The sequence below is a fragment of the Haematobia irritans genome, chromosome 2 (assembly GCF_050003625.1).
Source record: "Haematobia irritans isolate KBUSLIRL chromosome 2, ASM5000362v1, whole genome shotgun sequence".
NCBI lineage: Eukaryota > Metazoa > Arthropoda > Insecta > Diptera > Muscidae > Haematobia > Haematobia irritans.
The window spans coordinates 11,787,900-11,804,856 of NC_134398.1; the positions used below are offsets into that span (position 1 = coordinate 11,787,900).

General features: G+C 30.5%; 1 protein-coding gene across 2 annotated transcripts in view; it reads left to right on the forward strand.

Annotated features, from left to right (window-relative positions):
* Positions 1-16,744, forward strand: part of obst-B (obstructor-B) — a 64,365-nt gene extending 47,621 nt beyond the window's left edge. For both annotated transcript variants that reach the window (XM_075293360.1, XM_075293361.1), the window contains exons 5-6: positions 15,953-16,349; positions 16,424-16,744. In XM_075293360.1, coding sequence (XP_075149475.1) covers positions 15,953-16,349; positions 16,424-16,571 — 545 coding nt within the window. In that variant the 3' untranslated portion in view covers positions 16,572-16,744. The remainder of the gene's footprint in view (positions 1-15,952; positions 16,350-16,423) is intronic.
* Positions 16,745-16,957: the final 213 nt, after the last annotated feature.

Consider the following 16,957-nt stretch of genomic DNA (forward strand, 5'->3'; position numbering starts at 1 on the left):
TGTCAAAATTTTAATTCTATAGAAAAATTTATCAAAATTTTATATCTATAGAAAATTTTGTCAAAATTTTATTTCTATAGAAAATTTTGTCAAAATTTTATTTCTATAGAAAATTTTGTCAAAATTTTATTTCTATAGAAAATTTTGTCAAAATTTTATTTCTGTAGAAAATTTTGTCAAAATTTTATTTCTATAGAAAATTTTGTCAAAATTTTATTTCTATAGAAAATTTTGTCAAAATTTTATTTCTATAGAAAATTTTGTCAAAATTTTATTTCTATAGAAAATTTTGTCAAAATTTTATTTCTATAGAAAATTTTGTCAAAATTTTATTTCTATAGAAAATTTTGTCAAAATTTTATTTCTATAGAAAATTTTGTCAAAATTTTATTTCTATAGAAATTTTTGTCAACATTTTATTTCTATAGAAAATTATACCAAAATTTTATTTCGATAGAAAATTTGTCAAAATTTTATTTCTTTAAAAAATTAGTCAAAATTTTCAAAACTTTAATTCTATAGAAAATTTTGTCAAAATTTTATTTCTGTCGAAAATTTTGTCAAAATTTTATTTCTATAAAAATTTTTGCCAACATTTTAATTCTTTAGAAAATTTTGTCAACAATTTTATTTCTCTAGAAAATTTTGTCAAAATTTTATTTCTATAGAAAATTTTGTCAAAGTTTTATTTCTATAGAAAACTGTGTCAAAATTTTAATTCTAAAGAAATTTTATCAAAATTTTATTTCTATAGAAAATTTTGTCAAAATTTTATTTCTATAGAAAATTTTGTCAAAATTGTATTTCTATAGAAATTTTTTGCAAAATTTTATTTCTTTAGAAAATTTTGTCAAAATTTTATTTCTATAGAAAATTTTGTCAAAATTTTATTTCTATAGAAATTTTTGCCAACATTTTAATTCTTTAGAAATTTTGTCAAAATTCTATTTCTTTAGAAAATTTTGTCAAAATTTTATTTGTTTAGAAAATTTTGTCAAAATTTTATTTGTTTAGAAAATTTTGTCAAAATTTTATTTCTATAGAAAATTTTGTCAAGATTTTATTTCTATAGAAAATTTTGTCAAAATTTTATTTCTATAGAAAATTTTGTCAAAATTTTATTTCTATAGAAAATTTTGTCAAAATTTTATTTCTAGAGAAAATTTTGTCAAAATTTTATTTCTATAGAAAATTTTGTCAACATTTTATTTCTATAGAAAATTTTGTCAAAATTTTATTTCTATAGAAAATTTTGTCAAATTTTTTTTTATAGAAAATTTTGTCAAAATTTTATTTGTATAGAAATTTCTTTAGAAAATTTTGTGAAAATTTTATTTCTATAGAAAGTTTTATCAAAATTTTATTTCAATAAGAATTTTTGTCAAATTTCTATTTCTCTAGAAAATTTGGTCGATATTTTATTTCTATAGAAAATTTTGTCAAAATGTTATTTCTATAGAAAATTTTGTCAAAATTTTATTTCTATAGAAAATGTTGTCAAAATTTTATTTCTATAGAAAATGTTGTCAAAATTTTATTTCTATAGTAAATTTTATCAAAATTTTATTTCTATAGAAAATGTTGTCAGAATTTTATTTCTATAGAAAATTTTGTCAAAATTTAATTTTTTTAGAAAATGTTGTCAAAGATTTATTTAGTGATGTCGCATTTTTCCCCTTTCTTACTGGTTTTGATATTTACAAGCAATTAAGTTTTTACATCCCTATTCGATTACACATCTCATTGTTGTTCAACAAGTTTTTTTTTCTATGACCATTTGTTTATGTTTTCATTGTGTGCGTGACATTGACAAAATGTCATGCAACATCTATTATGCTCTATATCACTTAACAGAAGAAAATAACTTGGCCAAAAATCCGGGCTAAATAAAAACTATTTTTATCTGGACAAATTTATAAAACTCAACAATGGTAACAATGATGAAAACAATATAGCTGAATAAGAACTTTTCTTTGGTATCCCCTAAAAATGCACAAGGACAATACAAACAGAAGAATGCAACAGAGATATTTAAGAAGATAACCTAGAAATTCCCTCCTATTGTCATTACTTGCAGCATTCGCCCCTAAAAAGGGATGTTACTTTAGGTTAACACAAAAGGAGTCAGTTGATCAAAATGACAGAATGACAGACGTATTTACAAAACTACAACTACTATATATAGTATACATATAAACGTAACAAAGACATCATTCATGATGGAGTTAAACTAACATTTACTAACTGACAACTATACTCACTTTGTCTTTTGTACAGGTATCAAGAAGCTGCTTACAAGTGGTGCTTTAGTCCTTGAAATCACAGCAATATAATGTTTTTTTCTTCTGATGATTCAACTTGATAACAGAATTCAACTTTCAACATGAAAATGATCAAAAACCAATATTTATATTACACTTTTCAAAAAAATTGACTTTTTTGGTTTTTTAATTGGAAGATAGAAATTCATAGGCAAAGGACGTTTAGTGAACAGTGGATCGAGAGAAAACGGGTTTGCTTGAAAATAAGAAAATGATCTCACACATAAAGTTTCATGAAGCATACAACCCACAAGGTCTTTTGAAATTTTTGAAATAACATTTGCAAATCTACAATTTTCTCCCCGCAGTATATGTTGGGGACCACTGTATCATTGTCACTATGCTATTAGACATGACATGTACATGTGTACAATTTACATGTTTGCTAGTTGGCTGTTAGATTCGGCAGATGTTGCTGTTGGCAATATGGTTTGTTTTACCGTTGTCCATTATTAATGTACACAGGCAAATACATTTCCTACTCTCTTACACTCTTCTTCTCCTTAGACTCTTCATGTACATCATATGGATTTGTATGTTTGTATGGCTTTTTGTCATTGCTGTATTGAATACTAATTGAGTTGTATGTGGTCTAAAAACTTTGTTCTCTTACCACACTTTTCCCAACGCTCTCTTCTTTGATTTCAGTGAATGCAATGTTATTTTCCTTGTATCTCATACACATACTAGGAAGTATGACATGAGTTACTATAATACTGTGGTAGATATGTTATATAAATTTCTATAGTTTACCACAGTTTATTATTTTATGTAGCATAAAGAGGGCAAGTTTTTGATTTGCTCTCATAAATCCGTATCTGTAATAGGCCTTGTTATTTATGAAAAAATATTACTTTAAAGGCACAGAAAAAAAATCACGAACATTTTTCCCATTAAAGTCTTAATTTAGTTTTAAAAAATATTCAATTAAAATTAATTTTTTTTAATTGAAATAAAAATCTATCACAAAAATTAATAGTATCAATTATTTTTTTAATTGATTTTCAATTATTTTTTTAATTGATTTTCAATTCATTTTTTAATTGATACTATCATTTTTGTGATGTAAGACATTTGAATAAAAAATTAATTTCGTGATTGAATCAGAAAAAAAATTTTATGTGATAAGTATTTTAGTGACATATACTGCTAAAGTTATTATAAATTTACCTTAAATTAAATAAAATAAAAATATATAAACTTCATTCCATTTGATTTGGATACATTGCTTTTGTATTTTAAATTTCAATTAATTGAAAAATTATGAATGTTTTGTCAACAATTATCAATTGAAAAAATAATTTAAAAAAATAAATAAAAAAGTTTATTAATTTTACTTACAATAAAATAAATTATAAATAAATAAATACTTTTGGTAAAATTTTTTTACGGATTGTTGCTAGATCATGAATTGCAAAAATATAAAAGCAAAAGCCGTTTTCTAGTTTTTGCAGACTTATTTCTCTGACTCTAGCAACTATTGAAGTGAATGGAAATTAAATTTTTGTCTGAAATGAATATCTAATTTGCCTTCTCTCTGAGAACCACTGTGTATTTGTTGGTATGCCCGTAAATGTAGCGTCACCAAAAAGAAATGCTTACATGTGTAGAATTTACATGTTTGATTGTTGGCTTTGGATGGTGTTGATATCCATGTTGTCTTCAGCTGTATGAATTGTTTCGTAGTTGTCCATTATTAATTTACACATGTTAGGTATAAAGGCAAACACATTTTCTTCTCTCCCACTCTCTCTCTCTCTCTCTCTCACACACATATACTCTGTCACACAGTACAAATAGTCCAATGTATTGTTTTGTGTTTGCTGGTCTTGTTATCATTTCTCTATTGAATACTAATTGACTTGTATGTGGTCAAAAAAAAAAAAAAAACTTTGTGTGATAGGTACACTTATCCGTCTGGCCTTTGTGTGCAATTTCTTTCCTTGTAACCGAGATACTATAAAACAAAGCATGAGCTGAGGTGTTAACAACATAGTATGTACATACAGTTCACTGTTGTCGTATCTATTGTTGGTTTTATTTGTGTGAATACTTATTTGCTTTGCATTGTAGAGTCAGTACACTCATGATTTGTTTACCCACTATTAACTATCATAATTATTAGGCACATCCTATGAAGGTTCTGTGATGAAGGATTAGTCGCTTTAAATTAAAGAGATGTGAAAAGGTCGAGGATCATATTTGAAGAGCATAAAATATCATAACATTATTGAAGTATCTTCGGTGAGTGGTCTGGTAGTTCTTCTATTTCCAATTTTGAAGAAGACCAAAAAATTCAATGCTTTGGTGTACAAGGAGATCTGATGTAGGCCTAATACTCTTAAGAGAAGCGTGTCATCATAGGATTCTACACGCAGAGAAGAAATATGATCACCTCCTAGATAATAATGTTATTTTTATATGGGGATATAAAAGCATTTTTATCGCAGAGTCTTGTTTTCTCGCCATACATAAAATGGTTATCGGAATCACATATATAATGCCCGCGAAAATAACATAAACATGTTCACCGTATAAAAAAAAACATTTTGCTATAGGAGGTGATAACATTCCTTCTCTGGTTAAAATTGATTGAGAGTACTGTGGGTATACTACTTGATCATTCAGATATACAGTGAAACCTCTCAAACTTGGACATTCTGAAAACTGGACACCTCCCAAATGTGGACAGTTGTCTGGGGACGTTTGCTATAATAACACATTAAAATTAATCTCTCATAAGTGGACACAATTTAGGCCACCGTGAGTGTCCACCTTTCAAAGGTTTCACTGTATATGAGATCGAATTATCTTTCTCTATTAGGACAGACTTCTTGATACCGGAACATATTGCAACATCACCCGTTTGTTTAGCTGTTACAACTTGGTCAACTTTTGACATTGTATCATAATAATCACTTCTTGTTCGATAATTTCACAATTCTCCCTCTCTCTCTCAGATTTCGTTCTCAATTGTTGTCACTGTTATTGCTTATGTTAACGCCATCGTCGGAACCGAATTATTTGCCTAATTTATATTACGCACTCAGCCAAATATATATTACATATATGTATTGGTGTTTATTCTCCAGATTTATTTCATTTCATATGTATGTGTGTATTGGTTTATATGCGTGTGCACATTTACGAAAGGTAAGATTGAGTTGACTTTTATTGGTTTATGTTACTTTAGGGAATGTAATTTATTGATGTTTGTTATGATTTCGCACAGAGATGAGGTTTACCATCCGCACACACACACAACACCCTCAAATGCCTGCCAATCGAACATTTTGAGTGCTCTCAAGAGACAATTTATCAATTCATTAAGTAATGAATGGTTAGATCCTTAGTGCATGAGGGGCCTGCATTTAAATGCAAAAATCTCATAAGGTGTTGAATATTAATAAATTGTGCAATTGAAAAGCGCTAAGTAGTTTGATGGGGTTAGTGGGTGGGAATTCTCAATGGGGTAATGATATCAATATTTGTGATAGGATATTGTAATTATATATTCATTTGATTTTAGTATTAGGCTAATAAGCTGAATTGAGTGGTACTATCATTGGCAAATGAGAAGATTAGGATTGTTAATTCATGAACGAATTTGCAGAGGAAGTGAAATGCTTAAGAAATTTGAAAACTCACTTAAATTTAACAAAACTTAATTTAAATGTAAAGTGGGCTATTAAAAAGTTACTACATAAGCTCAGCTCATATAGGTATCACTTATTATTTTACATGAAAGTTCTTAAAATGGGGTAAAAAATGCTTCTCCCTTGGTTTTTAACTGAGAAAAGTATATGCACCAATTTAATATAGGTTAGGTTAGGTGACAGCCCGACGTATCAGGCTCACTTAGACTCCATTGTGATACCACAGTGGTGAACTTCTCACTTTAATATAAACATTTGTCTTTGAGTGTGTCTGATCTAAGTGCTATAAATTTCATCCAGCTAAGCCCATGTGCTGTAACAGCGACTAAAATAGATATCACCTATTATTCTACAAGAAAGCTCTCATCATGGAATGACAAATGTTAATAGGGCATGTAAACAGTGTCTCATTTGGTTTTTAACTGTGACAACTCTTTCTTCCATATGAATATAAACATTTGTCTCTGAGTGGGTCTGACCTAAATGCTGTCATTTTCACCCAACTTAGACTATGTGATTTAAAAGCGGCTAGTTGTCTCTCATTATTCTACACGAAAGCTCTCAACCTGGGGTGATAAATCTTAATGGGATATGTACACAGTGTCTCTTATGTATTTTAGCTGAGAGACCTCTATCCACCATTTTTTTCACAATGACAAAAGTTGCTTCACAAAAGACGCTCTATCTCACAAACTAATTGACTTACAGACGTCAAATTTTGACACGAATCATTTGAAGGTTGGTATTATATAAAAATAATATGCATTAAATACTAGCGACGCTATCTATGTGTCAGACCGGGGACTTATCAGCCAACCTGTTATGTCTCTGAGTGAATCTGATCTAAGAGCTGTTATTTTCACCAAATTAGATCATGAGCTGTAATAGCGGCTAGCATAGGTATCTCCCATTATTCTACATGAAAGCTCTCAACATGGGGTAACAAATGTTAATGGGATATGTACATAATGTTTCTAATGGTTCTTAGCTGAGAGAACTCTCCCCTCCACATTAATATGGACATCTGTCTCTGAGTGAGTCTGATCTAAGAGCTGTTATTTTCACACAACTTAGCTCATGTGCTGTAACATCAACATAAAAAGGTATCAATCATCACCTATTATTCTACATGAGAGCTCTCCATCTGGTTCTATTAAATGTTAATGGTCCCTAGGTTTTTAACCGTGAGAACATTCTCTCCTATATGAATATAAATATCTGTCTATGGGTTAGTCTAAACTAAAAGCTACCATTTTAATCTAATTTAGAATATGTGATATAACATGAACGTGTTTTAATCCAAGTTTTATTTTAATAATTTGCATTTCATTTGCCTTTATTCTTCTATTTTCATATAGAAAAGCATTTTGTATATGTACATCTTCTCAACAAAAGCCATCATATGTATATATTTTCAATATTCATATTTTTATACCCACCACCATAGAATGGTGACGGGGGTATAATAAGTTTGTCATTCCGTTTGTAACACATCGAAATATCGATTTCCGACTATATAAAGTATATATATTCTTGATCAGGGAGAAATTCTAAGACGATATAACGATGTCCGTCTGTCCGTCTGTCTGTCTGTCTGTCTGTCTGTCTGTTGTAATCACGCTACAGTCTTCAATAATGAAGCAATCGTGCTGAAATTTTGCACAAACTCGTCTTTTGTCTGCTGGCAGGTCAAGTTCGAAGATGGGCTATATCGGTCCAGGTTTTGATATAGTCCCCATATAAACCGACCTCCTGATTTGGGGTCTTGGGCTTATAGAAATCGTAGTTTTTATCCAATTTTCCTGAAATTTGAAACCTAGAGGTATTTTATGGCCATAAAGAGGTGTGCCAAAAAAAGTGAGTATCGGTCCATGTTTTGGTATAGCCCCCATATAGACCGATCTCCCGATTTTACTTCTTGGGCTTATAGAAACCGCAGTTTTTATTCAATTTACCTGAAATTGGAAATCTAGAGGTATTGTAGGACCACAAATACGTGTGCCAAAAATTGTGAGTATCGGTCCATATTTTGGTATAGCCCCCATATAGACCTATCTCCCGATTTTATTTCTTGGGCTTATAGAAACCGCAGTTTTTATTCAATTTACCTGAAATTGGAAATCTAGAGGTATTGTAGGACCACAAATACGTGCGCCAAAAATTGTGAGTATCGGTCCATGTTTTGGTATGGTCCCCATATAAAACGACCTCCCGATTTGGGGTCTTGGGTTTATAGAAACCGTAGTTTTTATCCAATTTGTCTGAAATTGGAAATCTAGAGGTATTTTAGGACCATAAAGAGGTGTGCCGAAAATGGTGAGTATGGGTCCATATTTTCGTATAGCCTCCATATAGAGCGATTTCCCGATTTTACTTCTTGGGCTTCTAGAATCCGAAGTTTTTATCCTATTTGCCTGAAATTGGAAATCTAGAGGTATTTTCGGGTCATAAAGAGGTATCCCGAAAAAGGTGAGTATCGGTCCATATTTTAGTATAGCCCCCATAAGAACGATCTCCCGATTTAACTCCTTGGGTTTCTAGAAACCGTAGTTTTTATCTGATTTGCCTTAAATTGTAAATATTCTGGTATTTTAGGCTCACAAAAACGTGTATCGGATTAAGTTTTTATCGGTCCATTTGGTAATGCCTCCATATAGACCGACTTCACTTCTTGAGGGTGTAGAAAGCGCACTTATCATGAAAATTGCTTGAAACTCAATGCAAAATTTCCAGATTTTACTTCTACAGATTTAAGATATCAAATCAAAACGTTATTTTATAATTTTCTTGCACACTTACAAGAGATGTTAATGATTCCTCTAAAACTCAAACAAAAATAGTTCTTATAAATCCAGAATCTGATATAATCCTCATAGGTGAAATCTTTAAATTTATCTTCGGGAAGTGTCCTCAAGTCCTCAAGCCCTCCTGAAATTTCAAAGGAACCCCTAATATTTGGTTCATGGTGGTGGGTATTTAAGATTCGGCCCGGCCGAACTTACTGCTGTATATACTTGTTTATTTTCAATTTACATTGCTATTAAAAACAATCACATAAAATTTCATTGACCACAAGATCGAATGAGAAACCACAAATTGATATTTTCGTTTGATGCTATCTGTCGTGGTTTTCTGACTGACTTTTGCTAGTCATCCAGTAGATAGTCAATTTATAACGACAGCCAGTCAGGAGTCAGTTTTCTGGACATAAAAATTGCCAAAATACCAATTTTATATAAAATGCATTTATACACACGAACACACACACACATATACAAACAAACATGTTTGGATGAAATATCAAAGTTTTCAGATCTAAAATAAACTTTTATTAAGAAAAACCAAAAATATAAAAAAACAAGTATATAAAGCAGTAAATTCGGCCGGGCCGAATTTTAAATACCCACCACCATGAATCAAGTATAATAGTTTACTATGAAAACTCTTCGTCGTAGTGGGTTACTTGATAATATATAGAATTGTAGGGGGTTTGATGACAAATCTTCTCCCAAACGAGCCAGCTCCCGAAGACAAACTTTAAAGATTCTACCTATGAAGACCAGATAAAATTCTTTATTTATGAGAACCAATTTTGTTAGAGTTTTAGAGAAAATATAAACATATCGTGTATATGTTGAAATTACGCCTGGATTTAAAATCTTAAATCTGTAGATTTTTCCGCATTTATTTAAATACACTGAGTAAAATCTGGAACTTTTACTTTCAGTTTGAAGCAATTTTCATTATCAGTGCGTCTGCTATACCCTGAAAGAAATGTATTCTTTTTTGAGAAACGTAATTTTAGACAAGCAAAGTTTTCTTTTGACACAAATTTTAGAGACAATCGTTGAATAAACGAAAACACTTAATAAGAAAAAGAAATTTCGTTTGTCTAAAATTTTATTATAGATTACTAATTTCCAGCAAATCGGATAAAACCTACGGATTCTAGAAGCCCAAGACATAAAGCCGGGAGATCGGTGTATATGGGGGCTATACCAAAACATGGACCGATAGGCACCATTTGCTACTCACATATTTGTGATCTTAAAATATCTCCAGATTTTCAATTTCAAACAAATCGGCCAGAAAATATAGTCTCTAGACGCCCAAGAAGTAAAAATCGAGAGATCAGTCTATATGGGGGTTATACCAAAATATGGACCGATATACCTCAATTTCGGCACTCTTATTTGTAATCTAAAAATACCTCTAGATTTCGAATTTCAGGCAAATCATGTAATAAATACAGTTTATTATAGTTCAAGAATTTCAGGCAAAGCGGATGGTAAATATAGTTTCTAGAAGCCCAAGAAGCAAAATCGGGAAATCAGTCTCTATGGGGGCTATATCAAAACATGGACCGATGAGCACCATTTTCGGCACACCTTTTTATGGTCCTCAAATACCTCTAGATTTCCAATTTCAGGCAAATCGGATGGTAAATATAGTTTCTAGAAGCCCTAAAAGCAAAATCGGGATATCGGTCTATATGGGGGCTATACCAAAACATGGACCGATGTGCACCATTTTCGGCACACCTTTTTATGGTCCTCAAATACCTTTATATTTCCAATTTCAGGCAAATTGGATAAAAACTACGGTTTTTATAGGCCCAAGACTCCAAATCGGGAGGTTGGTTTATATGGGGGGCTATATCAAAACATGGACCGATGCGGACCATTTTCGACACACCTCTTTATGGTCCCAAAATACCTTTAGATTTTCAATTTTATACAAATCGGATAGAAAATACTGTTTCTAGACGCGTAAGAAGCAAAATCGGGAGATCGGTCTATATGGGGGCTATACCAAAACATGGACCGATATGGACCATTTTCGACACACCTCTTTATAGTCCCACAATACCTCTAGATTTCCAATTTCAGACAAATCGGATAGAAAATAGTGTTTCTAGACGCCTAAGAAGAAAATTCGGGAGATCGGTCTATATGGGGGCTATACTAAAACATGGACCAATACGGACCATTTTCGACACACCTCTTTATGGTCCCACAATACCTCTAGATTTCCAATTTCAGGCAAATCTGATAAAAACTACGGTTTTTATAGGCCCAAGACCCCAAATCGGGAGGTCGGTTTATATGGGGACTATATCAAAACTTGGACCGATATAGCCCATCTTCGAACTTGACCTGCCTGCAAACAAAAAACTAATCTGTGCCAAATTTCGGGACGATAGCGCTATTATTGAAGGCTGTAGCGTGATTACAACAGACAGACAGACAGACAGACAGACAGACAGACGGACAGACGGACATGCTTATATCGTCTTAGAATTTCTCCCTGATCAAGAATATATATACTTTATATAGTCGGAAATCGATATTTCGATGCGTTACAAACGGAATGACAAACTTATTATACCCCCGTCACCATTTTATGGTGGTGGGTATAATAAAATGAGCAGCATTACTTTAGATCCTAAGGCAAATGTGAAGTGCTTGTGGGTAGTTGTGTGCGTGCGTGTGTGAGAGAGTTTGACTTTTCACAAAGCATACAATAGCTATATGAGAGTGAATGAGTCTTTCACATTGCATTCAATGAACCAGAAAATATCACGAATGCAAAAAATATAAACTTTGGAGAAATGTTGAGTATAACTATGCCATTTAATTTCTGATATAATTGAAAACAAAACTTTAAATATAAGAACGTACATTTGAAATCTAAAATAAAGTTTAAAATGAAGTAAGTCCGCACGTCTGAAAGAATAACTGGAATTTTTCCTGAAGCCATCTCTTCCATGGAAGATAGATACAAATTGAGTAAGTAAATCTGACTCCGACATTTAGGAATACTAACTATAAGAGATTATAGACCATTTTTGTTTGGGTTCTAGAGGGAATTTTCCATTTCTCGTTTGACTTTCAAAGAAATTGGGTCGAAGTAATAAAAAAAGACCCAATTTTTGTAGCGAGAAGAACTACCGTTGCTGAAACAATATGAGTAACCGCCTAACCTCAAAAAATATGAAGCTGGGGTTTTGTCCTAGGACCATACTCTAGCTATTATGAATAAATCACAAAATGATTTTTGAAATTTTAATTTTGAAATGCGATCCTCTTAAATCAGTCTCAAATTAATTTTTTTTATACAGCGTGACTATATGAGCGCATTAATGCATAAAAGCTACGGCAAAATCAACATTGTATGACATTTAGTGTAATTTAATGTGAATTTAGTGTAATTTTTACACATTTTTCAATTTAAAATAATTATACGACCTATGGTCTCATATCATAAACAATAATACGCCACCTGTCCTTCAATTACAATATTATTACTCATGCTTTGAAGTGTCCCACATAGGGATTAATACATTTTGATAGGAAATTTTTTGATGTAAATCAGACATAGTGATACTGCTTACAATATTTAAATTGAAAAATTTCATGAGATTTAAATGTCAACTATTAACGAAATGTACCGAATTTCAACCGGATCCGATGAATTTTGCTCCTCCAAGAGGCTCCGGAGGTCAAATCTGGGGATCGGTTTATATAAGGGCTATATATAATTACGGACCGATATGGACCAATTCTGGCATGGTTGTTAGAGACCATATACTAACACCACGTACCAAATTTCAACCGGATCGGATGAAATTAGGTTCTCTTAGAGGCTCCGCAAGCCAAATCTGGGGATCGGTTTATATGGGGGCTATATATAATTATGAACCGATGTGGACCAATTTTTGCATGGTTGTTAGAGACTATATACTAACATTATGTACCAAATTTCAGCCAGATCGGATGAAATATGCTTATCTTAGAGGCTGCGCAAGCCAAATCTTGAGGTCCGTTTATATGGGGGCTATACGTAAAAGTGAACCGATATGGCCTATTTACAATAGCATTCGACCTACATCAATAACAACTAATTGTGTCTAGATTCAAGTCAATAGCTTGTTTCGTTAGGAAGTTAGCGTGATTTCAACAGACGGACGGACGGACATGCTTAAATCGACTCAGAATTTCACCACGACCCAGAATATATATACTTTATGGGGTCTTAGAGCAATATTTCGATGTGTTACAATCGGAATGACAAAGTTAATATACCCCCATTGCTATGGTGGAGGGTATAAAAATACGGATCTAAATTTAGTGCAATTGTAACTAATTATACGACCTATGGTCCCATATTATTAACATTCATACGCCACATGCCACCACCTGTAATTCGAATTTTAATAACCTTTTTTTAAAGATCTAGCGGGGTAGAGATGATTCATTATGGGTCTTATATGTTAACTTCTTATGGAAATTACATACGAGAATTATTCTTCCCAAACTGAACCATTTTTCACCACTACTGTTTCCCATATTTTTAGTTGTATTGATAAATTTCTCAAAATTTTATTTCTTTTGACATTTTTCTCAAAATTGTATTTCTATAGAATTTTTCTAAAAAGAAAAAAATATTTTCTTTTTTTATAGAAAATTTTCTCAACATTTTATTTCTATTGATATTTATCTCAAAATTGTATTTCTATAGAATTTTTCATACTTTATTCAATTATAAATAATTATACGACCTATGGTCACATATTATTAACATTCATACGCCACCTGTCACCACAGGTAATTCGAATTTCCATAACCTTTTGTAAAATTCTGGCGGTGGAGAGAGATGATTCATTATGGGCATTATATCTTAACTTCTTATGGAAATTACATACGAGTATTATTCTTCCCAAATTGAACCACTTTTCACCAACACTTTTTCCCACATTTGTAGTTGTATTGATAAATTTCTCAAAATTTGATTTTTTTGACATTTTTCTCAAAATTGTATTTCTATAGAATTTTTCTAAAAAGAAAAAAATATTTTCTTTTTTTTATAGAAAATTTTGTCAACATTTTATTTCTATTGATATTTATCTCAAAATTTTATTTCTATAGAATTTTTCATACTTTATTCAATTATAAATAAATATACGACCTATATTATTAATATTCATACGCCACATGCCACCACCTGTAATTCGAATTTTAATAACCTTTTGTAAAGATCTGGCGGGGTAGAGATGATTCATTATGGGTCTTATATGTTAACTTCTTATGGAAATTACATACGAGAATCATTCTTCCCAACTTGAACCATTTTTCAGCAACACTTTTTCCCACATTTTTAGTTCTATTGAAATTTCTCAAAATTTGATTTCTATTGACATTTTTCTCAAAATTGTATTTCTATAGAATTTTTCTAAAAAGAAAAAAAACATATTTTCATAATTTTTTTTTCTATAGAAAATGTTGTCAACATTTTATTTCTATTGACATTTATCTCAAAATTGTATTTCTATAGAATTTTTCATACTTTATTCAATTATAAATAATTATACGACCTATGGTCCCATATTATTAACATTCATACGCCACCTGTCACCACAGGTAATTCGAATTTCCATAACCTTTTGTAAAATTCTGGCGGTGGAGAGAGATGATTCATTATGGGCCTTATATCTTAACTTCTTATGGAAATTACATACGAGAATTATTCTTCCCAAATTGAACCATTTTTCACCACTACTGTTTCCCATATTTTTAGTTGTATTGATAAATTTCTCAAAATTTTATTTTTTTTGACATTTTTCTCAAAATTGTATTTTTATAGAATTTTTCTAAAAAAATTCATAATTTTATTTCTATAGAAAATTTTGTCAACATTTTATTTCTACAGAAAGTTTTCCCAAAATGTTATTTCTATAAAAAATATATAATAATTTTAATGTATAATAATTTTATGTCTTTAAAAAAAAAGTTCTTATAATTTTAAAGATTTTTTTAAAATTTATTTCTTTAGATAACAATGTCCAAATTTCATTTTTATCGAAAATGTTATTTCTATTGAAAATTTTCTCAAAGTTTTATTTCTCTAGAAAATTGTTTTCAAAATTATATTTCTACAACGGGGTAGAGATGATTCATTATGGGTCTTATATGTTAACTTCTTATGGGCATTACATACGGGAATTATTTTTCCCAAATTGAACCACTTTTCACCAACACTTTTTCCCACATTTTTTGTTCTATTGAAATTTCTCAAAATTTGATTTCTATTGTCATTTATCTCAAAATTGTATTTCTATAAAATTTTTCTAAAATGAAAAAAAAATATTTTCATAATTTTATTTCTATAGAAAATTTTGTCAACATTTTATTATATAACATTTTATTGTATCTTTAGCAAAAAGTTTTCGTAATTTTATAGAATGTTTTTTTAAATTTATTTCTTTAGATAACAATGTTCAAATTTCATTTTTATCGAAAATGTTTTTTCTATTGAATATTTTCTCAAAGTTTTGTTTCTCTAGAAAATTTCAAAATTATATTTCTACAATAATTCTTCTTTGTAATTTCCATAGGAAGTTAGCATATAAGAACCAAAATTAATCATCTCCCTTCGCCAGATCCATACTAAGGGCTATGGGAACTGGCATTTTCTTTTCAATAACTTAAAAAAAAAACTTATTGTAATTAATTCTGGTTAAAGACAGGGGAAAATATACTATTTATGAGATTTAAAATCTCCCCTTTTGATGATAAATATTAAAAATTGCAATTTAAAGTTGAAAGTGAATTTAGTATAATATCGAAACTTTTCTAATTTTAAACAATTATACGACCTATGGTCCCATATTAGTAACAATCATACGCCACCTATGTCCCAATTATTATTACTCATGCCCCCTGGTGTTCGAAATAGGGGTTATTTCTATAGAAAGTTTTCCCAAAATTTTATTTCTATAAAAAATATGTAATAATTTTAATTTATAATAATTTTAGGGGTAATATATTTTTATACAGAAAATTTTAATTAAAACAGATATAGAAATTATTAAATTAAATTTTTTAAATACAAGAAAACTTTGTCTAAATTCTTCAATTTTTTGATATTTTGAATATTAGATTATTTATTACAAATAATTTTTATATTTTATTTTAGAAACTCCTCAACCCTCTCAACATTGTCCCCGTAAAAATGGCTATTTTGGCCATGAAAAACCCGGTGTTTGCGATAAATTCTACTATTGTGTAGATGGACAATTCAATATGATCACTTGCCCCGCTGGATTAGTGTTTAATCCCAAGACTGGAATTTGTACTTGGCCCGATGAGGTTGGTGTTAGCGGATGTAAATCCGAGGATATCTTTGAATTTGAATGCCCAGCTGTAAATGAAACAATTGCTGTAACACATCCTCGTTATGCGGATCCTGATGATTGTCAATTCTTCTATGTCTGTGTAAATGGTGATACACCACGCCGTAATGGTTGTAAATTGGGTCAGGTATTCGATGATACCAAAAAGCATTGTGAATGGTCGCGTTTGGTGCCAGAATGGTAGGGATAGAGAATTTCAATTAAAAATAAATTTAGTTTTTATATATATATTTTTTTGCTTATCTTGATTATAGTGCCGATTGGTATAAGGACCGTTTAACTGATGCCGAATTGGAAGAATTGGAAAATCCCAAACCCAAAAAAGAGAAGAAACCCCAACGCACTCGTGGTCAATCACGGCGTAAACCTGCCCGTAGTGAGGAGGATGAAGATGAGGAGTAAATGCTGTTTTTCTTCTAAAGCAAAGACTGCAGCTTTTAAGGAAACTGTTAGCTTTAAGTTTTGATAATAAAATTGAGAAAACAAATTAAATTTCTAACAACAACTACTAAAAAAACCAGAAATTTGAAAGTAACAAAAAATAAAATATGAAATTTCTAGAAAACAGTAAAAAACTGAAATTTTTATATTTATATTAACTCGGTTAACACTAAGATGACATGCAGTTTTTAATAACAAAGGGAATTCAGGAACCAGTAAAATCATATGCTTACAGCAAAGCAAGGATCCTTTCATTCATCCATCCATCCATCTTATTTTACCAAGGGTCTCATAAATTTCATATCATAACACCAATGTCATTACCATCATTACAATAATCGCTAAGG